The sequence below is a fragment of the Physeter macrocephalus genome, chromosome 14 (genome assembly GCF_002837175.3).
Source record: "Physeter macrocephalus isolate SW-GA chromosome 14, ASM283717v5, whole genome shotgun sequence".
NCBI classification, from domain to species: Eukaryota; Metazoa; Chordata; class Mammalia; order Artiodactyla; family Physeteridae; genus Physeter; species Physeter macrocephalus.
In genome coordinates, this window is record NC_041227.1 from 105207251 (window position 1) to 105230896 (window position 23646).

The 23646-nt window shown below is 39.5% G+C and overlaps 1 protein-coding gene across 1 annotated transcript in view; it reads right to left on the reverse strand.

Annotated features, from left to right (window-relative positions):
* Window positions 1-23646, reverse strand: part of ANKFN1 (ankyrin repeat and fibronectin type III domain containing 1) — a 165646-nt gene that overhangs the window by 47714 nt on the left and 94286 nt on the right. The window contains exons 7-11 of the mRNA XM_028500020.2: window positions 21284-21374; window positions 15784-15891; window positions 8016-8115; window positions 7592-7724; window positions 6998-7114 (exon numbers count right to left, since the gene is read on the reverse strand). Of these exons, the coding sequence (XP_028355821.1) occupies window positions 6998-7114; window positions 7592-7724; window positions 8016-8115; window positions 15784-15891; window positions 21284-21374 (549 nt within the window). The remainder of the gene's footprint in view (window positions 1-6997; window positions 7115-7591; window positions 7725-8015; window positions 8116-15783; window positions 15892-21283; window positions 21375-23646) is intronic.

Genomic DNA, 23646 nt, shown 5'->3' on the forward strand with positions numbered 1-23646 from the left:
AATATGCCAATTTCTGTGGTGTAAATACTCCCACAGTAGCCTATTTCAAGCTACCAAAGGTTGTGACAACAGGCTTTGAAAATCTCTGAATACTTAACTGTTGGCTCTCCTAAGTGAGTACAAGTTGGCTCCAGCACATTACTGCTGTTAAGCCTTTAGTTATCCTGGTGTTGAGTTTCAGGGCTGGCTGCTGTTCCTTAACACTTAGACTTCTGAAAAATGACTTACTCTTTCTGGCCCTGAGTTTCATCATCTAAAATTAAGAGTCCTTACAGCTCAGACATCCCTTATGCTAATCCTTACCTTATAGAATGATTGGTGGATTAAGTCAAGCCATGTATGAGAAAGTGTTTTGTAAACTTTCAAGCTTGATACAAGTAGGCAGGGTATGGGCTTTCTTTAGTGCTCCAAATGGAATTCCATCCTGGTTTATACTTACTCATTTTCAGCACTCAGCCCAGGTTTCACCTTCTCTGGGAGGACTTTCTCAACTCTCATAGGTAGAATTTATCATCTCCTTTTTTGTCCCCTACTGCTTCGTGTACCAACTTGTATCTTAGCATGTCTCTGACTTTCCTGTGTATTGATGTACATGTCATGAAATCATGGTTTTTTCACCTCTGTTTCTCTGGGTTCCTTGCACAGTGCCTGGTACATAGTAATAGCTCAAGAAATTTTTGTTGACTGAAGTAACATCATTAGGACACTGGAAAATTTGATTTGCTTTGGATCAAAGTGGGTGAGTGGACATTGAATGAGATGGTCCTTTCATTTAGGCAGAGTTATTATCAGTGATTCTCTGTTAGCTTTGGATATGTTGACTAATGCTCTAAACAAGAAGCACTAAAAGTCTTCCTGAAATTCTTTATTGAGAGCAAATTGGGTTGGATAGCTAGCTCTGGGAAGAGCCCAATTTAAAAGAGGAATATCTTTGTGAAAATAAGTTGCAGCCACGTTCTAAGGGGGCAGATTTGGGGTTCTTTAGTGCCTAAAGGAAACACACACCATGTTATTACCTGTCGTGCTATGCGATCAAGATTAGGAGATCTGGGAACCCTGAGGATTCTACAAGGTAAAGAGAAATAAAAGCCATCTGATGGCTCACAGGAATGCCTCTAGGTTATAACCACAGCAAATCACAGGGCTGTCAATAAGCCCTAGACAGATGCACAATACTTAGAGACTTTTATTCAGTTTGGGGTGACATGGGAAGTTGAAGGAGGTCTGGCGTAGAGATAGGAAGGCCTGGAAAGGAGAGTAAAATTTCGGGGAAACCTTTTCCCCGCCTTGAAAAATGAAAGAGACATGGTATTCATGAATTGTTACCTGGCTTTAGCTCACTAACACTTGTTTCTAAAAGCTGTAGAGGAGGAATCTAAAAAAATGGTACAAATGAACTTATTTACAAAACAGTAATAGGGTCACAGATGTAGAAAACAAACTTATGGTTACCAGGGGGGAAAGGGGAGGAGGGATAAATTGGGAGATTGGGATTGACATATACACACTACTATCTATAAAATAGATAACTAATAAGGACCTACTGTATAGCACAGGGAACTCTACTCAGTACTCTATAATGACCTATATGGGAAAAGAATCAAAAATGAGGGGATATATGTATATGTATAACTGATTGACTTTGCTGTACACCTGAAACTAACACAACATTGTAAATCAACTATAGTCCAATAAAAAATAAAATAAGAGTTTGCAGAAAAAAAATAAAATCTGTGGAGGAGGAAAGTTTAATATAACCCAATCTAGTTTCAGGTTATTCCTGTGTTTTGAGGATAAGTAGTTCGGGTATCTCTCAGCGTAAGGAATATACCCTTCTGCCTCTTGGGGCCTCTGCCATTTTCCTAAAAGTAGGAAAAACAATGTGGGGTCTTGGCCACTTATAGGCTTTCTAATCTTATTATTATTATTTTTTAATCCTAATGCTGGCAGATACTTATCTCTCCTGCCTAGGTAATATTAATTCATACTTTACCTTCTTCCAAATAAAATTTAAGACCACTTCTCCTAGATAGGCTCCAAATGATACAGAATAGACTTTTACCTTTTCTTTTTTAACTATAATGTATATAATTTGTTCTATTTAAAATTTTTGTCTGCTTTTTGTAAAATAAATGCACAATAAGATGATGAAATATTGGAAAGAACACAGGCTTTGGAGTTATATAGATCAGGGTTTGTATCCAGACTCTGCTACTTCCTATTTGTGCCACCTTGGGCAAGTTATTTTCCCTTTCTAGGCCTCAGTTTTATCCTGTGTTAAATGAATATCAATAATAGTACTTTCTCATGATGGTGTGGTGAAGATAAAATGAGATATAGTTTGGAAAGCACTTAGCACAGTGCCTGGCACTTAACTCTGTTAGATAAATGAAAGTTGTTTCACGATTGTTATTTATTATCGTGTATTAAAGAACCTTCGTATGTATAAAAAAGGTAACTAATGAGAACCTACTGTATAGCTCAGGGAACTCTACTCAGTGCTCCGTGGTGACCTAAATGGCAAGGAAATCCAAAAAGAGGGGATATATGTATACGTATAGCTGGTTCACTTTGCTGTACAGTAGAAACTAACACAACATGGTAAAGCAGCTATACTCTAATAAAAATTAATTAAAAAAAACCCTCCCTATAGAGCAGAAACTGGAAAATAAGGCGCAGGATGCACAGCGGTTTGTATGCACTTGATGAAGGTGAGTCAGGGTGCCATGGAAACAGAGGAGGGGGAGAAAGATGGCAAGGAAGGCCTTTGTGCGCCATGATAAAATGTCTGCGCCACTCGTGAAAGAGTATGAGTCAGGGAATGACATGGTCAGCATCTTTTATTGGCTACTCTGGCAGGAGTGTGGAGAACAGGTTGGAGGGTGTTAAGACTGGAAGCAGGAGAATGGCTTTGGAGGCTTTTGACATAACTGGAGTAATGAAGCAGTGGTAGTGATGCTGGAAAGGGGGGGAGAGTAAAATGAGATATACCCTAGGTAAAGCAATAGGATTTATGTATGGCTGATGTCAATCAAGCTATTTAAGAATGCCTTTTAACTTAGAACATTGTAAGACATGTTAGATTAGTGAAGCGACCTAAAATATTAAGTATAAATCTCCCCAAATTTATGTTTCTTCCTCTTCTGAAAAGTTTTTTCTGTGCCTTGTCACCCCCCGCCCTTCCCTTCCCCCCCCCCCCAAAAAAAAGGAGTGGCTTCAGTATTTCTAGACATTTTCATTCTAAAGGTCAGCAAAGAGTTTGGGCAATAGGTACTACAAAAAAAGATGAAAGTGACCCCTATTGTTTAAGCAGGTGGTGCTCTGACCTTTGATGGGCACTGAAAGGGGTAACTATTAAGTACTACGAGGCACTGGTCACTGTGCAGGGCTGGAGAGCTCTCCAGGTGGTAACTATGGCATGAGGTACGTTTCTGTGCTCCCTTTTCCCTTCGGTTAGATAGAGTACCCTCAAGTGTGATCTTAGGGGTACAGGGGTTGGACTGATAAATACACTTATTTATCCAGCCAGTACTTATGGATGATCTGCCACATGCCACACATGGGGGATATAGTGGTAACCAAGGCAGGTACATTCCCTGGGCTCAGGGACTCACAGTCCAAGTTGGTCAGTGACCAGATAATGTTACAGATAATTAACTAATGGTATTATGATCGCCATTCTGAATGAAGAATGCAAGGTGCTATGTGAGTGATTCACTTAATTGGGAGATCAGAGAAAGGCTCCCTGAGGAAGTATAAAAATGAAGCCGAGATCTGAAGGATATCTAGGAATTAGTGAGACAAAGAAGTAGAAGAGGATTCTAAGCAGAGGAAACAGCATTTAAGCTAGCAGAGGAGACTGAGAAAGACAGGCCAGGAACTTGGAAAAATCTGGAAAGTGTGGAGTCATGGAAGCCAAGGGATGTGGCAGCTTAAAAAAGGAGAGCAGGACCAAGTGTATCAAATGCTGCTGAGATGTCAGTTTCAAAGAGGATTTAAAAGTGTCAGTTGGGGCTTCCCTGGTGGCGCAGTGGTTGCGCGTCCGCCTGCCGATGCAGGGGAACCGGGTTCGCGCCCCGGTCTGGGAGGATCCCACATGCCGCGGAGCGGCTGGGCCCGTGAGCCATGGCCGCCGCGCCTGCGCGTCCGGAGCCTGTGCTCCGCAACGGGAGAGGCCACAGCAGTGAGAGGCCCGCGTACCGCAAAAAAAAAAAAAAAAAAGTGTCAGTTGGATATAGTGAAACTGGTCATTGGCAGGGATGGGTCCAGGTTTTGTAGGGGCCTGTACCACACAATTTTGGGGTCCTCTTTAAGATAAAGAACACGAAATTACAAATATGAAAGTTAGGTGTAAAAGTGAATTTAAAAACAATAAAAGTGAATATTTAGACTGAGAAAGAAAATCTCCCCCAATACTGGAGTATTTGGAATTTCGGATCCCCTTTGCCTCCTGGGTTTCTTCAGGCAGTTTATCACAAAGATTGTAACCCAGCTTCCCCTCCCTAAGCACTCCACGACTCCCACACTCACAGGGGATCATGCAAGTGAGGGGCCCCGAAGCTCAAGCTTTATGAGCATTATCTGCCTCTGATTATTGGTGGCCTGAGAGAGCAGTTTGGTAGGCACGGTGGTAGCAAAAGTCAGGCAAAGAGCTTAGAACTAAATGGGAAGTGAGGAAGTAAATGGAAAAGGAGAATGTTGGCCACTCTTTCAAGAAGTTTGGTTCTAAAGAAGAGAAGAGAGATTGGTAGCTGAAGGAGGGAGTGAAGAGCTGAGATCCAGAGCACATGTGAGGGATGAGCCTTTGGTAGGAGGAGTGAGGCTTTATCTGTTGGAATGGGGGGGGCGGGCGAGGAAGAGAAAGTAGCATCAGTGCGAGGAGGCTTTTCGGTTTGGCAGTGGAAAAAGAATTATTTCCCATTTATTTTCTTTTTTTCTTTTTTTTTTTTTTTTCCCCATTTATTTTCTTAATGAGTTCTACAGTAAAGTGTCACCTGATGTGGGGATGGAGAATGTGGGGAAGGGGAAGGGATGTGGTAGAATGGAGAAGGTTTTAGGTAGTTGCCTTGTAATTTGGGAAAGTGAATTTAGTAGAGAAATGGAATGTGATCACAAGGTAACCTTACATGTGAGAATTGTAGTCATGAGTTTAACATAAAACCAATCATACCTCACCCCCCCCCCCTTTTCAGTGATGCTTTTTCTGCAGCAGTGTGCAACTGCTCTAGTGTAGACATGTTGGATTCATCCAGGCTTGGATTTTTTTTTCAAATAGATAATATGGAGGGAGACAGTGGCCAGAAATTAGAGGATTTTCAAGGGAGTGATTATGATGGGCTAAGTAATCTAAGCTAGACAAGGAGGAAAACGACCTCAGAAGGGGGCTGCTGCATTATGAAAAGTGAGGGGGGTCAGTACCTTGGGGGGCCAAATCTAAGAGCTGTTGCAATGGAAGTTAATAGTTGAGTAGGGCACACTGACCATCATGGCTTCCCTCTAGCCCCTCAGTGTTTAACTGCAATGGCTTGTGACAGCCTAACCCTTCTCCTGTTACTGATATCAGATGAAGGTGTTCTAGGAAGCCTCTAATAAACATAAAATAAAGAGCCCCGTTTGAAATTCTAAAATTGTTCAGTCTGTGATCTAAGCACGTCTGGGCTGTATGGTGGGCTAATGGGAGGGTCCATTAAGGACTCCTGGGAAAGAACTTTACTAAGGGACCAAGGAGCCTACTGGGAATGAAGTTTATCCTAAAGAAAGAGGTGTTTCTGAGGTATAGTGGCTTGATCCAGCTCAAGCTGGTCAGTGATGAAAGGAAGAGGCTCTTTGAATTCAGCAGAGTCATCCTGGCCCAGCTCCAAGAACTTCTTGAGTTGAAGGAGAAGATTCTGTAATCAAGAGTGAGTTGAAATGGAGAGCACGGTTTTTAAAAATCTTACTGAGGACAAAAGGCAATATACCGCCTATGCAATGGAGTATAGAACAGGAGGTTTAAGGGTTACCTTTCAGAATTTATTACAATAGCAAGACAATAATTATTATTGTTGCAAGGAGTCAAATTATTGCATGGGTCAAGAAATGAAATTCTTGTAATTTCAGGTGGGGGTGGAGCTGTAGAAAATCTCTTTTGTTATTACGACTCTATTTTTATGCTTCGGCTGGTATGGCCTGGCCGAACACAGCTTATGTAGATTCCTGTTATGTGTATTTCTGGGGTTGATGTAACTGACAGCTTTGTAGGTACGTACCCATCTCTGATCAAGGCTCATCGATATCTTAAAGGCCCCAGTTCTATGTTGCAGATGTTTTTCTGTGCTAAGAAGCAGAAATTCAGATAATATCAAAACAAAACTAAACAAAACAAAAAACAATGAAAGGGAAATCCAGAAGAGACTGCTTAGAATTCAATATCATTTCTAGGAGGGGCTCTGTAACCTACAAAGATTCTTGCAGGGCTTGGGGACCTGATCTGATTGGGTTAATAGTACAGAAGGATTAAATTCAGAATTAAAGGTAAGCTTTTAAGAAGTTTTTTTTAAAAAAATTATCAAAAATGTATGCAAATGCCTTTGCATCATTATGCCATAAGCATCAAGCCAAGAAACTCCTTAAAATATCTGGGGGTCTCTTTCTCTATCTCCATATACTCATAGATGCTCAGGATGCCAGAGCATCAGGAGGTCTTCAGGAGAGCTCGTCAAACTCTTATTTTGCAAGTGATGAAACTCAGACCCAGAAAGGAGAAATGAGTTGACCGATTAACATCAAATCCAGAATTCAAGTCTCTTTACTCCTTGTTCACACCTAGACTCTTCAGGTTAGACCCCTGTTCCTCTTCCAGGAGACTGCCAAAAGCACAGGTTCCCTACAAAGGCAGGTGTGCAGCTCAAACTGTCCAAGGAGACTTCATATATCCTTTCCAGGCAGGATTGGTAACTGAACTGACATGTTTTTCTAAAATTTCCTTGGAGGTCTGGGTTGACACCTGGCCCCTCACCTGTAACTGGGCTGTTGCTGCAAGCATCTTCTGCCGAGTTTGTAGTACTGTGGATGAGGACATGGAGATAGGTGTGCTTTGCCTCAAGCACCTTATGTCTTCCCACATACAAGACAGCTGCAAAAGAAGTCACGAGGTCATATCATCGTCCAAGCCAGTACATGATTTAGGTTGTGGCATCAAAGCAACGTAGGGAGAAGGAAACCTGACCCTTGATGTTTGTTCTCCAGTCCATTTTCAGATACATGCAAAACAACTTTTTGATCTCTGTCCAATTGGAAAAAGATCTGAATGTTAATGAAACAATCAGATTCACATTTTAGTCTTTGCCAAATGATCCCATAACTCAGAATAGTGGAGACACAATCTGACAGGATGGAAGCTTCTTTGCTTTGAAAATGTAGTGTAGATACTATTTTGGCATTTTTAACGACATAGGGCAAATCAGGGCTGAAAGAGACCTTTGAGATAATTTACTCCCACCCCAATATTTTGATCACTGGAGACCCCTCAACCCCTCAACCAAAGTTTCAGAGATTTATGCACAGACTGTTGGTGCAAAGTGGGGAAGAATAAAATTAGAACTCAGGATACCTTTGTGAACCACAGAAAATCTTGTGTAATGGAACTGGTGTGAGAGTCATCTATTTCAACAATCGGTATTTGATCTTCATTGGTGACTAACATATTGTCTTTGTAATAAAATATAACAGCTATGTAGAGTCCCCTAAAAAGAAAAAGCAAAATAAAAATTGTCTTCAATCATCTTCTCCTCCAAGCCTGGATCATGGAAAAAATATTTTTGGACATGATAAAAGATAATATAAAATGTACCTATGAGCATATTCTTAAATACCACAAATTTATTGGCTATCTTGTCCAAATTTGCAGAAGAAAAGTGAATTTTGTATTCTCTTAATAATAAAAAAAAGAAATTTCTACCAAGTTTCCACTCAGAACCAAAAGCAGCAGATTCCTGAGAAGCTGAGACTTCCTGGAAAAACGACATAGGACCCACCGTTTCAAGGTCTTCACAAACTTGTTTGAGGAATGGAATAGGTGTTTCAGGCTCCTAGAGACTGACTGCTTCCGGCCCGTGGTTTGTAATTTTGAACTTTCTGGAACACAGAAAACAAAAATACAGTGTAAATTCCACTGGAAGAACAACACTCTCAGTGCCTTCTTCCCCCCTTTTTGCCTTTCTGTCTCCTGTCCCCTCAGTGTCACTTATACTCAGTTTCATGTAGGGATTCAGCTCATTCATTCCGTCAAGATGCTTTTGTATCTTGAGATGCCAGTAGTTAATTAATGAACAGCTCCTCAAAAATGTTGGAAATGAGTAACATTTATCACTCCAGGTGAAGTCACTTAGGTGTTTTGTTTATATTCTCCTTATTTATTATGAGGTGGGATATAAAGAAACGGGGTCAACTTTTGTCCCCAGCTCCCATTGCCTTTTAATAGTCACATACTTCTCAGTGTTGGCAAAGCTCTTCTTGTTAGTCTGCATATTCCATTAAATTTTTTTTTTCATTATAAAATTAATATAGGCACATTGCAGGAAGTCTGGAGCATAGAAAAAAAGAACAAAATCCCACACATGTCATCCTACCACGTTAGTAGAACCACCGCTAGCATTCTGGAGTAGTTTTTTTCCAGTGTGTATGTTGGCTTACAAAAATAGTTGTAGGCACAGGTATGATTATCCTCGTTATTCGGAAGAAGAAACTGAGACAGAGAGCTTAAGTGGATTGTCCAAGATAAAAAAGGCAGTACCCAGAAAAACAAACATTTGTTCACTGAATACATAGTTATTGGTACACTGCTCTACGTTAGGTTCTTTGGTTACAGTGATGAACAAATCATCCATTGCTTCTGTTTAGCTCTTTTCTTTACAACTGGAGCTCTCACTGATAAAAGTAGTAGATTTCCTGTAGCAGTCTATGCAAACTGTGCTCCCTAGAGCTGAACCAGATGATCACTCATTTAATTCTCATCTTAAATGTAATTAATGAGGAGAAGCTGAAGTTATTGGGGTCATCACCAAACTCCTGACAGACATGTTACTGGGGATGAGAACATGGTCCATATCACTGCTGTTAGACATGGAAACCTGGGCGGATGGCCCATGGCTGAGGCCCAGTGTGGCTCTGCCTATGATCCTGTAGGAGCAGTTGGGAATGAGCTGATTGACACCAGCGTTCATGCCAGCTTCAAGCTTGTGTTGGTGATGGTTGTTCCTGGCAGAACAAAGCAAAAGCATTTTTTTCTAACTTGAACATGTATTTTGCTCATTATATTCTACTTGAAAATAATGCTGCTGGGACTTCTGATTAAAGGCAGCATATTGAACTTATTTATCACTTACTACTCTCTCCCAAAATCTTACTAAAAGCAGAGTAAAGAGATTTAAAAAAGAGGAAGTGACATAAATCTATAAAGACAAAGAGATGGGAAAGGAGACAAAAGCAAGTGAATTTTGGTAGCTAGAAAGCAGATGGACAGATGGATTTAGCAGACCTGAGAAAGCTGAGAAGTAACCTGACTCACCCATGGGCACCATATACTGCTGGAAGAGTGGTGAATGTGGAGCTAAAATCGGGGGGTTTTGTTGAAATCTGTTTAAAAAGTAGTTAGACTTCTAAATAGCCTCTCCTACCCTAGAAGAAAGGTAGGAGCATATTTCTCCTACCACTCTAGAAGAAAGCTAGTAGCATATTCTCTGGAAAGCATAAAAACAGAGATCTTTAGAGTGGAAGATACGGTGTATGGTTAAAAAATGGAGGGAGGGAGTGGTATGTACTCAAAACAGGTGGATTAAATGAAAGTTTCCATACAGAATATTTCCCCACTGGACTCTTGGAACAGTGGTACTCAAATTTATAATCTCCAGGCAGAACACTGGAAGAAGCATCTCTGGAGACTCTGATTAGCATAAGAGTACACCTAAAGATTCTGGCATTGGCTTTACTGCTTTCCTAAAGATAAGGCCATGCCAGATCACCCTACAGTGATCTGTATAAGTAAAGAGCCCTATCCATGTGCTCAGAGCTTCCCAACAGCTATTGAGTTCCCTTCTCTTAAATCTGAGTACACATCCAAGGATCACTAGGCAGTTTGAAAAGCATGTAACAGAAAAATACAGGCCAAAAACAAACAAAAGCAATTTAGAGGGGAGACCATGTTGAGAAAAGAAAACATAAAATGAAACAAAGCCTATCATTAATAGCCTGAGAGACAAGGAAAGACATTGCATCCTTGTAAAAAAGATAAAGGTCTGTAAGAGAAGTATTCAGAGAACAATAGAGAGCATTGGAAATTAAAAATATGTTATCAAAGTCTGAAAAACCAACTAGAAAATAAAATTGGGGAAATCTGCAAGAAGGTGGAGCAAAGAGACATGAGGATGGAAAGTAGGAGGGTGGGGGGAAAAACCCTAAAGGGCTAGTCCATGAGGTTGAGTATCTGAATAAGAGTTCTCATAGAAGAGAGCAGAGCAAAAGGAGGGGAAGAAATAATTAAAGAAATAATTTAAGAAAATACCCCATACTTGAAGGCTATAAGTTTCTGTATTGAAAGAGCTTGCCAAGTGTGCAGCACAACAGACAAAAAGAGAGCCACATGAAGGTACATAACAGTGAAATTTTAGAATACTGAAGGTAAAAAGAAAACTTAAAACCTTCCAGGGTAGGAAAAAGTAGATTTCATATAAAACTTCTGGAATCAGAATGGTATCAGACTTTTCAGCACTGAAAGCTTGAAGGCAATGAAGCAACACCTTCAAAATATGAAGAAAAATTATTTCAATTGGGAATACTATACTTATCCACTTCTATACTTATTCTTATTTACCCTAAACAAATATTAAATAGAATAACTATATCTTCAGACACTTAATGTATCCAAAAATTCGCTCCCAAGTATCCTGACAGGAAGCTACTAGAGGAAAGGCTCCACCAATGGCAGACAAACCCCAGAAAAAGAAGAAATCCAGTATTGGAGAGTGGCAAGAAGAGTCCTCAATGTGGTGGTGAAAGGAGATCCTAGGGTGCCAGTAAGTAACAGACGTAGAGGCAGCCAGTAACCAGGCTAGATTGGAGCAGGTCAGAGGGCTCTGTGAGAGGTTTCTTTAAGAAGATGCCATTTGAAACAATACTTATGTATCTGATTGTACTGAGAGAAAATTGATAGAACTGGAGAATAGCTTGGGGGTTAATTGGTTATAACCACATGGAAAAATAAAAAAACACATAATAAAAGTTGATTATTATCTACAGAGGAAACAAGTTATCCAGGAAAGGAAAATAATCATAAAATTTATATGCTCATTATGTTAGCAGTAAATATTGATCTTATTAAAATGACTATATTAGGAGGATGAGGGAGTAGGAATTACATGTACGTATAAGAGGGTGGAGGGATAAAAAAGAGAAATAATCATCTTCCTTAGTGAGATAATAACTATATATATATTTTTTAACATACAAATCATTTTAATGAAGGACCAATTCTACTTTGTATATTTTTTAAAAAAATCAAGAATTAGCAATATAAGCCTGTTATTTAGAGATATGGAGAAAATATCAAAATAATTGAGCCTCTAGGGAATAGAAAATGGAGGATGGGAGAAATTGTTTTTTTTGTTCATAATAAAGTTCTTCGTAGTGCTTTACTTATTTTAAGTAATTCAGTCCTCAGATGGCTGACAGGTTTATATAATTCTTAACTGCATTTTACAAGTGAGCAAAGTGAGGTATAGAGAAGCTGGCAACTTGCTTAAGGTCATGCAGATTTGTAAATGTCCAGCCTGTATTTGAACCCACATAATCTGGCTTCAGAGTATAGTCACATGTAACTTAAGTAAAAATGAAAACTAAACTAAAAAAATTAGACTAAAAAAAGAGAAAAATGAGAAATGCTACTACCAGTTGGGAAAGGGGCCCATGAAAATGTCAAATATTCCAGGTCTCCTCCAGTTTGGGCACGTGGTACAATACAGTTGTACTTTTGGAGCTCTTGTGGTTGGGTTGGGGCCATGTGACCAGTTTTACCAATGAATTTTGAGTGTAAATGATAAGGTCTTGTCCATATGACACCTTCAAGAGTCTCTTTTCCTTCTCCCATGGGTGCTGAAATATATTTCCAGAAAGAGGATCATGACAAGACAGAAGGACAGCCAGCCCTCAGCCAACCAGTGGTAGACCTATAGCATGTGGGAGAAATAAATATTTTGGGGGTCATTTGGATACTACAGCATGATATAGCCTATCTTTTTTTTTTTTTTTTTTTTTTTTTTTTTTTTCTGGTATGCGGGCCTCCCTCTGCTGCGGCCTCTCCCGTTGCGGAGCACAGGCTCCGGACGCGCAGGCTCAGCGGCCATGGCTCACGGGCCCAGCCGCTCCGCGGCATGTGGGATCCGCTCCGCGGCACGTGGGATCCTCCCAGACCGGGGCGCGAACCCGGTTCCCCTGCATCGGCAGGCGGACGCGCAACCACCGCGCCACCAGGGAAGCCCGATATAGCCTATCTTGACTGATACAAGGTCTAAACTCACTTTTCTCCTAAGAACCACTGTGGCTTCTATTCTGTCTCTGCTTAGTTCAGGGCTCTGGAGCAATGGTTAGTTTTCTGGACTCTGAGTGCAGCAGATCTTTAGCTTTTAAGTGCTTGGAGCATAGAGAGCTTATGTTATCCATACTGGTATGTCTAGCACTTAACACATAGGAGACAGTGTTTCAATTAATGTTTGCCAGTTGAAAAATTGGATGATAATTGAAATTCACTCCTGTAGGGGACTGCTTTAGTGAACACAGTTGACTTCTTTATAATTCATTATGTACGTCAGGGCATCAACCCTGTGGACAATAAAGGCCACTCAACATCTCCATTGAATTTCCATCCCAGTAAAGATGGAATTAGCTGTGGCCAGTTCTTTAGCCAAAAATAGAGAAATGAATGTGGGTTTTGGTATCTCCCATGCAGGGCTTTGGTAGGACAAGGGATGTTTTATTATTAGTTCTGCATTTAGAATATGCTGTGTATTTATTGAGTACTCCAGGCTCATTACAATGGAGTCAATGATTATACTTTAATTCTAGGACATATAAAATGCTGAGGATGGAGAGCACCTCATTCTTCATTTGGAAGAACAATGAAAAAAAAATAAGCTAGAGTTCGCAAAGTGCCTACTCATGCCAGATGAGTTTAATACATTATCTAATTTAATTCTTGTAACAGTCCTGAAAGATACATATTATTATGCTGTTTTTTTTCTGATAGGGAAGCTATGGCTCAGAGAACTTAAATGCTTTTCTTAAGTACACACAGTAAGTGGGTGAACTGGGGTTTGAAATAATTGTTTGTTCTAATTATAAAATTTGTAAATCACGTAGTATCAATATAGTTTATTTTAAATAACAATTTTGTAGTTTTCTGTATGCAGTACCTAATTATCCTTAATTTATCCTGTTAGATTTAGAGAGGTTTATCGTTGTATCATCTCGGAAGGTCATTTCTTTTTTTTTTTTTTTTTTTTTTTTTTTGTGGTACACGGGCCTCTCACTGTTGTGGCCTCTCCCGTTGCGGAGCACAGGCTCCGGAAGCACAGGCTCAGCGGCCATGGCCCACGGGCCTAGCTGCTCCGCGGCATGTGGGATCATCCCGGACCGGGGCACGAACCCGTGTCCCCTGCATCGGCAGGCGGACTCGCAACCACTGCGCCACCAGGGAAGCCCTCGGAAGGTCATTTCTTTTATCCTGGCATATTATAGGTCAGTGTTCCCCAAAGTTTGTGGCTTGGAACACTAATTCTGTAAAAAATGTTTTACAGTGGCCAGGTAAGTTTGGAAAATGCTTGCTTAACCAAATTCAAAATTTCTTTTTATTAGAGTCTTTAATATTTTAATGTCTATTTTACATTTCCAAGAGAGGGATATATAATGTAACAATTTCCAAATATACTTGACTAGAGACCCTTTTGCAGCTGAGCATCTTATAGAACCACTCTTATGTGGAACACACTTTGGGTACTGTTTAAATGTCCAAAGTACATTTCAGTATAAAAATATTCCTGCCTTTTGGGAAGTTCTACCTTATGCCTTACTTAAATCTTTCTTGATACTGTGTGTATATTTACATCCCTGTGGGGTGAAAATAGGTACGTGATAAAAGTTGGATGGAAACCATAGAAATAATTGGGCTGTCTAGACAATCATTTCTTGATTGTTGGAATGTAACCCAGTAGTAATGGGGAGAACATCTAAATCCTCAGATAATATAAAAAATAATCCCTCATTCTCATGAGTAGTTTTAACTTTCCCCCTCTGATAAAGACCAAACACAAAGTGGCTTATGAATTGCAGAGAATAATCTATCCGATTGCTTCATTATTTTTTGCCCGCCATGCAGGAACCACTGGGCAGGGAAATGATGGAGAGGCAGAGGAAGAGAAAGGAGCCTAGATAATGCCTGTCCTGGTTAAATGGGCCCTGGATAAATGAGAACTGAGTGTACTTCGGTCGGTGTGGAATGTTGAAGGCCCTGGTCTGGGTGAAGTTTTCCTAGAGATCCGAGAATGAAATCCCACTTGGGTTTCCTTCTTAAGCCTCTTCCATGCATATTGACATCTCCTAATGAACCAACCACTCATTAGAACATTATTTTCTTGCAAACAGTTGCCCTCATTTCTAGCTATAGCCAACATTTCTGAAGGGCTCTGTTGTCATAGCTATACAGCAACTGGGAACAACTTTTTGCTAATGCTAAGTATGATTTCTTTATACCTAGTCAAAACTCATTTAGCATTTCTTAGTTTCAACCATAGATTATTAACCTAGCTGGTCCTGCAGTGCCCTGAATCTAGAGAGTACAATGCAGTTAGAGATGTGATGGGTGAAGGAGCATGGAAAATGAAAACTTTATGGAACTTTAATTCTCCAAATAAAACTAAGTGCCTGCTCCACGAATCATTACACAGATCAGAAACCTGACCCTGTTGCATTTGAACAGCCCAAGTAGAAAATAATCTTTTTAAAGCTTCTCAGAGATTTTCTGGGTGTAGTTGGCTAGGTCTAGAGAACTTATGCTCTACTTTCTCTTGAGCAGTAGTATAGGGGAAGAGTAAAATTCAGGGTGAGATTAAAATCCAGTGCCCTGTCCTGATGTAAGGGTGGGAGACAAAAACGAGGTGTGGCAGGAAGACTGGCTTGGAGACAGAAAACCTATGTTGGTATCTTGATTCTGTCTCTTCTTGGCATTGTGACCTTGGTCAAGTCACTTAGCCTCAGTGATAATTGCCAAAATGAGGATGAAAAAGAGATATTGGATGTGAATTGTATGTAAATTTTATAATGAATGTACACAAAAGTTTAATATTATTGTTCCTGTTGTAATTGGTTGTGCTTCCTCAGGGATGTTCACAGAACTTTTGCTGCAGGTGGAAAGTTTGAGGGTGAATATCCCGAAGACTCAGCACACTGAGAAGTTTTGTGAAGGTACAATTTAAAGGGAAAGGAGCTAATGGCAGCTGCGATTTTTCCTGTGCTTGTTTTCAAACTGTTCCTATGGAGTGAGGGTGCGAAAGAAAGAGGAAGGGAAGGAAGGGAGAGGGAAGTCTCTTCTGAAGGGTTAAAGTAAGATAGTGCTGTAAAGTGATTCCAGATGTACAAATATTAATATCTCTCTCCCTCCCTGATGAATGAGAAGGTATGACCCAGTTAGGAAACTGCTAAAATTACCGGCGCCACCGAGACCTCAGTCGATGGCCCAGCACAGATTTTTATCCTTACCCCGGCAACTATAATGCTGATGAAGGGCTCGGACCTGCTGCAGCAGACCTTCCAAAACTTCACTCTGTCCCTTGTGTCTAGGCGCTCTGTCGTCATAGTCTTTCCAGTCTATTGAACAAAAGAAACAAACAGAGTAAAATTTTCAAGTAGGGGAGGCCTCTTCCCTGCACTGCCTCGGGAGCTGAATTTTGCTCACGCTACCCACAGACTGTGTCAATGAGCACCCAGTACTTGCACAGCTAGCAGGCATTACCAAGGGTTTGGAAGCTGCCATTTTTCGGGCCCTGTGCAAAACAGTAAATTGTGGTTGGTTTCTTGTGTTGGGCAGTTTTAAGGCAAGAGAAAATGGTCATTGAAAGCCAAAAGAAAATAGAGAATTTGGGAGTCCAATTTCCCCTCCCCCAGCTCCTTACCCTCCTTTTCAGCGTCTGTGTCCTAATCAGTTCCCCCGACACCTCTCCACTCAGCACCCCAGGTCGCCCCTGGATTTCCACAGTAGGAAAGAAAGGGGTGGGAATGTGCAGACTAGATGAAATCCACGGTCCCAGTGCTTTTATTGTAGGTTTGACACTTTTGGCCAAATTGACATTTCTTTCCAAGGAAAGAGCCCATGTCCGATGCCAAGAAATGGAAATCTACATTTTGCTCTAATGAATGTCTGCTTTGGTTTAGCTGGCACAGCAACTCCTGCACATACTCGGAGCCACCAACCACCCTGTCTGCTCAGCCTCTAAATATACAGTATTAGCTTACATGGCAAATTTAAATTGCAATACCCACTGAGATTTTTCTCCCCCTTCTATTTTCATTCCATTTGGCTATAATGATATCAAGAGTAATAACCCGTATGGGACTAATGTCAAGATTATAATTCTGCTGTCTCCAGCTCTAGATTTTTTTTCCCTGCAGGTCAGTTATTTCATAGGCCATCCCTATTCTCTTTCCCCTGGTTTTACTTTCTGGATCTTTCAAAAGCAGCAACTTTAAGTGCTTCTTGGTTGAAATGCTGTCTCTAAAATTGCTAGACATTCTTTTCGAGAAAAGCCAGTTAGTTCACAAGTATATTTGAGGCTTAACTTCTAATTGAACAAGTTTCAAATTCCTTCCACCTAGAGTTATTTTAAAATATGGAGTCTCCCTTGTTTAGAAACTTAAGCAGATGCCATGACAGTTAAAGTTAGGTAAAAGCATTCCACATTGGTCCATCCAAGGCCGAGTAGTACAACATAGTTAGAAAGAATGCAGGTTCTGGAGTCAGATAAACCTGGGTTTGAGCCCTGATCCTTCTGATTCCTAGCTCAGTGTCTGTAAAACAAATTACTTACACTGACAGGGCCTCTACTCCGTAGTGTGAAAAAGGAGTATAGTATCTATCTTGCAGGATTTTTGTGAGGATTAAATGAGAGGTGTATTAGCTATCCAGTGCAATGTTATGTGGAAAGCCTTATGTAAATAATAACTTAAAAAGAAGGGAACTCATTGTTGGAAAGTTAACTTCCTGAGTGGTGAGTATGGAAACATCATTTCTTACCTTAGCAGATAATTCCCTTTGAAGAGGAAGGCCTCAGAGATTTTCTAATTCCTCCTCCTTTCCACCTTCCCCCATGTACCCTTCTTCATTTTACCTGTTAGAAGACTGAGGCCCAGAGATAACCATTCCAGTTCTAAATTTTTCAGCTTGGTGCTGATGGTGGCATAGCCAGGACTATAACATAGTCTCATGACCCTCCGTATAGTGCTCATTCCCTTATACCATGGACATGTTTTTGTTTTTGTTTTCTTTTGAGAAGGAGCGTCAGAGTTTGGTTGGAGTCTGCGTGGTGTGGCTTAGTTGTGGTCAACTCTGGAGACAGGGAATTGGCATAGGTGCTTTCTGTGGACTCTGTTCTTTGTTGGCAGAAACTGTGACTTAATTTCTCTTTGCTTCAGGTTTTTTCTCTGTAAAGTGAGCCTTTGAGTCTCTTTTTAGGATATTTGTGGTTTCAAAGAAGTACCGTAAGTAAAGCACCATTCTGGGCACATTGGAGATGCTCATTAAATGTTGGTGAGGCATTGTGACTAGAAGCATGATGGTGTTCACGTAGGATGGGCTAGGAGAGATCTTTTACTGGGAAATTTGGAAATGTTTGAGGGAACGAACTCCAAGTGGCCCTTGGACTGTCTGTAGTTTCCCTGGTATCTGGACACAGTGAGAATAAACATTGCTCTCATGTATTCCCAAAGGCCATTATGAGTTTGTTTCCTTAGTTGGATGAATGTATCTGAAGTACTCAGATAAGATGAGCAATGTTGTTGGCTTGAGTAAGACTCCTGGGGGACTGAATTACTATATGGCCCTGAACATGCTAATACATTCTAATGAGTGTTAATACTGCCATCAATGCAGGGGGAGATGAAGTGGACCTGGCTCTTTCAGCTGAGGCCTATTACATCAGAGGTGAGCTTGAGCTGATGACTTTATGATACATTAGAAAATTGCTAATGCTAAATTGCAGCCCGAGTGAGCACTGGACATGATGCCAAGGTTTTTGGAAAGAATGAGTCTTTCTCATAGATGTTTGGAAGGTTCTGATGACTACATAAAATAGGAGACTTTAGGGATGAGGGAGAAAATTGAAAATATATTAAGAAATCAGGAGCCTGACAGGAATAAACTTAGTGTGGTAGGAAAAGAGCAGATCATGCCACATAATACTGTTCACTGTTCTGGTAACGAGACACTTGAATTGCAATGCAATGTAGAGCTTACATTCACTGGTGATATCAGGGCTTTCCTGATCGTAACTCAGACAAGCCTGTCTGGGTCCTTTTCTCTTATTATGTACCATACCATATAACATACGTCTATAAAAACACATTCAGGCCTTTTGTAAAAATATTTTAAAAAGTTTTATAGCTTACTGGAACATATTACCAAATTTCCAATTATTCTGTCATGTTAGAATACATTGTCTTCTAGTAAATATCTGAATACTGATATATGTTACATCACAGTGTCATACTCTGTTTATAAATAGAACCAGAGTGTTTTTATATTGTTCTTTCCAAGTGACATGGCATGTCTGCCATGTTTGGATTTCAGTTCTTTGCCAGATACCCCTACTAATCAACTGTGCTGTTTTAGAAAGTGTTGCCATTTGCTACGTTAATTACCAAGTAATAAGTAACTCTTCCCAGCCCTGCACGACTGTTCTTTTTCATTCTGGAGAGAGCTCTTCAAGTGGGCTCTGAGGGAGAGTGTCTGAATAGAATTTGAAATTTATAGAACCGGGACATCTGGTGTTTATAAGTAAATACATCATGCAGATCAAAATTTGCATGGGGTCTGCGTTTGGAGTGGGTTTCCCTCTGACCCACCTTCAGGTCTAATTTTTTTTTTTTTTTTTGCTTTTCTATCCCTTCTATCCCTCCATCTCCAAAAATACGTACTCTTTTTACCCCCCTAGAATGAGATGGGTTCCCTAAGTATCTTAATCTTCCAATATTCCCCGTATGTGTTTCTGGTAGGTCTTCAGTAAGAAAGATGTCCAAGTAAGACTGGAATAGTTAAATCATCAAATGCTAGGGGACTTAGGAGTCTTAGAGTTCCCTGGTATCTGTGGTCCAAGGCTCTGTATGGCTTTATTTAGCTAGCTGAATCCACCAGAGGCAGTGGTCAGGAATGGTTGGCTGGCTTTAGTCTGATTGTCTGCCTGATAGCAGGGCATTAGCTACCACAGCAGAGTCTTGACTAGTTCAGACTTGAATCCTGGCTCAGCCATGTTACCAAAGTTGTGACCCCAGGCAAGGCAACACCCTCTCTGAATCCTAATTTCCTTATTAATAGAGGAGGAGGACAGCATAGTGGTTAAGAGCAAGGAACATGGGGTTTGGACCTGACTTCAGTGCTTGCTAATTTTCTGTTGTTGGGCTGTATGTATGTGTGTATGTACCTCCATATTAATAGTTCCCTCCCTCATCAGTAAAATAATAAAAATCACCTTAATAGGTTTGTTATGAACCTTGAGTTAATCTGTGTAAAGTTCTTAGATTAACATGCAGCATATAATGAGTTTTATAAATGTTAGCTCTGATGTTGATAGTGATACAGATGATAATGATGATGCTTATCCACAAGATGGGAACAGTGACTGTTGTCAGGATTAAGTGAGACACTGAATGTGAAAGCCCATAATATACCCCTGATTCATGGCTTTTCCTGGGCACAGGGTTATTATAATACTTGAAAAATACAAAAATATGTAAAATAGGAAACTAAAAAGCCCATAATCTCATAACCCAAATATCTGCTGTTAAATTTTAATAGTTATATGCAGACACACCTACCTAATTATAGTCAAACTCACAGTTTAAATGTTATATGAAAAAAATTACGATGTTTGTTTACATGAAACTTATAAGAATTTCTCCTATACAATGAATCGTTTCTTAAAGCACCATTTTTAGGGGTTGCATTTTATTCTCTAGTATGGATCTATATATATCATATTTTATTTAACCACAGAGTTAATATTGGATATTTGTGCTTCCCAACACACATGATATTTCACTATATCAATATATTGCTGCAGTGCACGTATTTGTTCATGATTGTGTGTCTGCATCTGTTTCTTTAGGTTAGATTCTTAGATGTATAATTATAGGGTAAAAAGAAATGAATGTTCTTATAGCAGCTGATATAATATGGTACATTGTGTTCCACAAAGGATGGAGCAGTTTGCACTTTCACAAGACGTGTGTGATCATACGTGTATGATCATTTTAAATGATCCCATTAGTGAAGATTTTTAAAATAAAATATAATTCAGAACAATAGGTTCATTATGCAGAAAAAATCTATCATGTAGTATGTCTGGAGATGTTCTTCTTGTTAATTAAATTTTCTGGTTAATAGAGAATTACCAAATACACCAGACATAAATTATTAAGTTTAAAATAATGAGAAGGGGCTTTGCTGGGTTTTTCAGCCACCATTATAAATATTATAGATTTCTATTTGTGGCAGAGTGTATCAGAGTGCCTGTTAATAAGAAAGCTTTTCTTCTGACAGGATGTAAGTAAGATTTGCTAGACTTTTGGTGAGGAAGGGGAGGTGAGGTCTAAAATGGACTGCATGTACTCTGGGCCAGCCAGTCCTACTGTGCCATTTCAGTACATCTCTACAAAAGCCCTGTGAAGGGTATGATCGGACTCATTCTACAGATGTTGAATCGAGACTCAGAGACTTTAAGTAAATTTTGAAAGCCACACAGCTAATAAAAGGTATAATGGGTATCAAATTTAGTCTTGCTGGTTCCAAATTCCCTCTTCTTTCATTCCACTGAGTTGCCTCCCAGGGGAACATTTCTGCAGAGGAATCATTCATTATGTGGCCAGATGCTACTCTTAGGAGGTCTTATTAGTCCCAAGCAGTGGGGAGAGGGAATGGCAATGGCATCCTGAGGATGGAATTGGAGTTGGAGTCTGGCCAGGCTTGAGAGAGTTCACAGCCACCACCTACTAGAAGGAGAGGCACATGCTGGTGTCGTGGTCTGAGCAGGTCCCCATCCTTTCATGTTATAAGCCGAGACTTGAACAAAATACTGTTGGCCCTGCAAAGTATCGAAATAGAGAGAATGATGCGTGGGAAATTTTATTTAGTCAGTTTTACCCTAGAAGCTTTATTCTGTAACTTTCTAGCTTTTCTTGCCTGTTATGTTTTTACATGATAATAAACATATTTGGGGTGCCCTCTTAGTTTCTTTGTGCTTTCTTCTTTCAAAATTGGAATATCACAGTTGCTTTTCCTGACCTTCCCCAAACCATTATACACCAATTTTTAAATCATAGTTCTGTAAGGTTTACCAAAACCTGCAGTTTCTCACCCTTACCTCTTTTTCCTTATTTTCTCCTCCCCAGTGGCAACTACTCTCACCTTCTTCTAGCTGATCAACTTGCGTTACAAGAGTGACAAGTTGTAATGAACATCTTTTCAGATTAATAATTAAAGATCTGCTTCATTCTTTTAGTAGTTGTATAGTACTTCACTTTGGGTAAACACAGTCATTTATTTAACCAATCCCTCATTAGTGGACATTTAGATCGTTTCCACATTTTATGCTAAATAAATAATGCTGCAATAAATATCCTTTACTCAGTTATTCAAACATTTTAAAAATTAATTCTTTGATGCTACTTCAGTTTTAAAACCATTATTAAGACAATGGTTTATATGCTTTAATGTTTTATGACATTAAGAATTAAGGAGTTGTGGCTGTATGGAGGCTCCTCAAAAACATAAGAATAGAACTGCCATATGATCCAGCAATTCCACTTCTGGGTATTTATCCAAAGAAAACAAAACACTAATTTGAAAAGATATATGCACCCCAATGTTCATAGCAGCATAATTTACAATAACCAAGGTATGGAAGCAAACTAAGTGTCCTTTAACAGATGAATGGATAAAGAAGATGTGATTACACACACACACACACACACACACACACACACACACACAATGGATTATTACTCAGCCATAAAAAGGAGTGAAATTTTGCCACTTGCAACAACATGGGTGGGCCTGGAGGGTTATTATGCTTAGTGAAATAAGTCAGACAAAGACAAATACTGTATGATATCACTTATATGTGGAGTCTGAAAAGTAAAACAAACAAACTAGGGAATGTAACAAAAAAGAAACAGACTCACGGATGTAGAGAACAAACTAGTGGTTACCAGTGGGGAGGGGCAAGATAGGAGAAGAGAATTAAGAGGTACAAACCACCAGGTAAAAAAATAAATAAGATACAAGGATGTAATGTATAATACAGGGAATATAGCCAATATTTTCTAATAACTTTAAATGGAGTATAATCTATAAAAATATTGGATTACTACATTCTACACCTGAAACTAATATAACATAAATAAACTATACTTCAATTTAAAAAAAAGAATTAAGGAGTTGTTTTTTGTTTGCTTATAATATTTTAAAATGTTTTATGCTTTTATATTTTTGCTTTGAGGAATTTTTTTTTTTTCTGATGAACCCAAAGGGGTATTTTAGAAGTCAGCACTTGTTAAAGCATTGCTTGCAAAATTTGTAAAGTGGTGTTTGAAGTTAAAAAAAATAGCAATCGTTGTAGAGCCTTTGCTAGGGATTTAATAGTAATGGCCTTACCATATTATAAACTTGATTTTTATAACATTAAAAATGGGTTTCTAGGTACCTCAAGGATATGGAGATTCTGTGAAGTGTAAAACTACTTCTAGGCTTTTATGTGATTAGGATAGTATCTGTGTTGCTCTCATTGGATGACCAACTGGAAAAACTTAATCGCTGTGAAAAATTAGTTTAAATATTAGAGAAACTCTCTATGGAGAGTTTTCCATTTTTGTCACCATATCACTTTTTCTTTTAAGCAGCAGAAATTCCCTCGGGTTCTCTCTGCCCCTCTTCCATCATGTGAGCTATAGGGTTGGGAATCAGATGACAATAGCATCTCTAGGGGTCACCCATTCAGGGGTTTGTTTGTTCTGCTAATCCACGGTTTCGGCCCCTGGTGTAGATGTGTAAGTAAGACTAAAAGTTTAGATTCTGTGATGGTGACCCAAGCACCAAGAATTCTATTAGAATAAGCTGGTTCAAACTTGAAGAGGTGCAACCTAACCAGATTTTTAGTTCTGGGCTTCAGGATTATGCTTTACAGATAACTATTTTAATTGACTAACCTTTTAGAAAAACAACAAGAAAATTCTCCTTCTACCTCTCACATATGAAGGTCCTAAGATATTAATTATTTGAATTGGATAAAAAAGTACACGTTTAATTTAAGTTTACTTAAAATCTTTTTCAATTGGGCTTCCCTGGTGGCGCAGTGG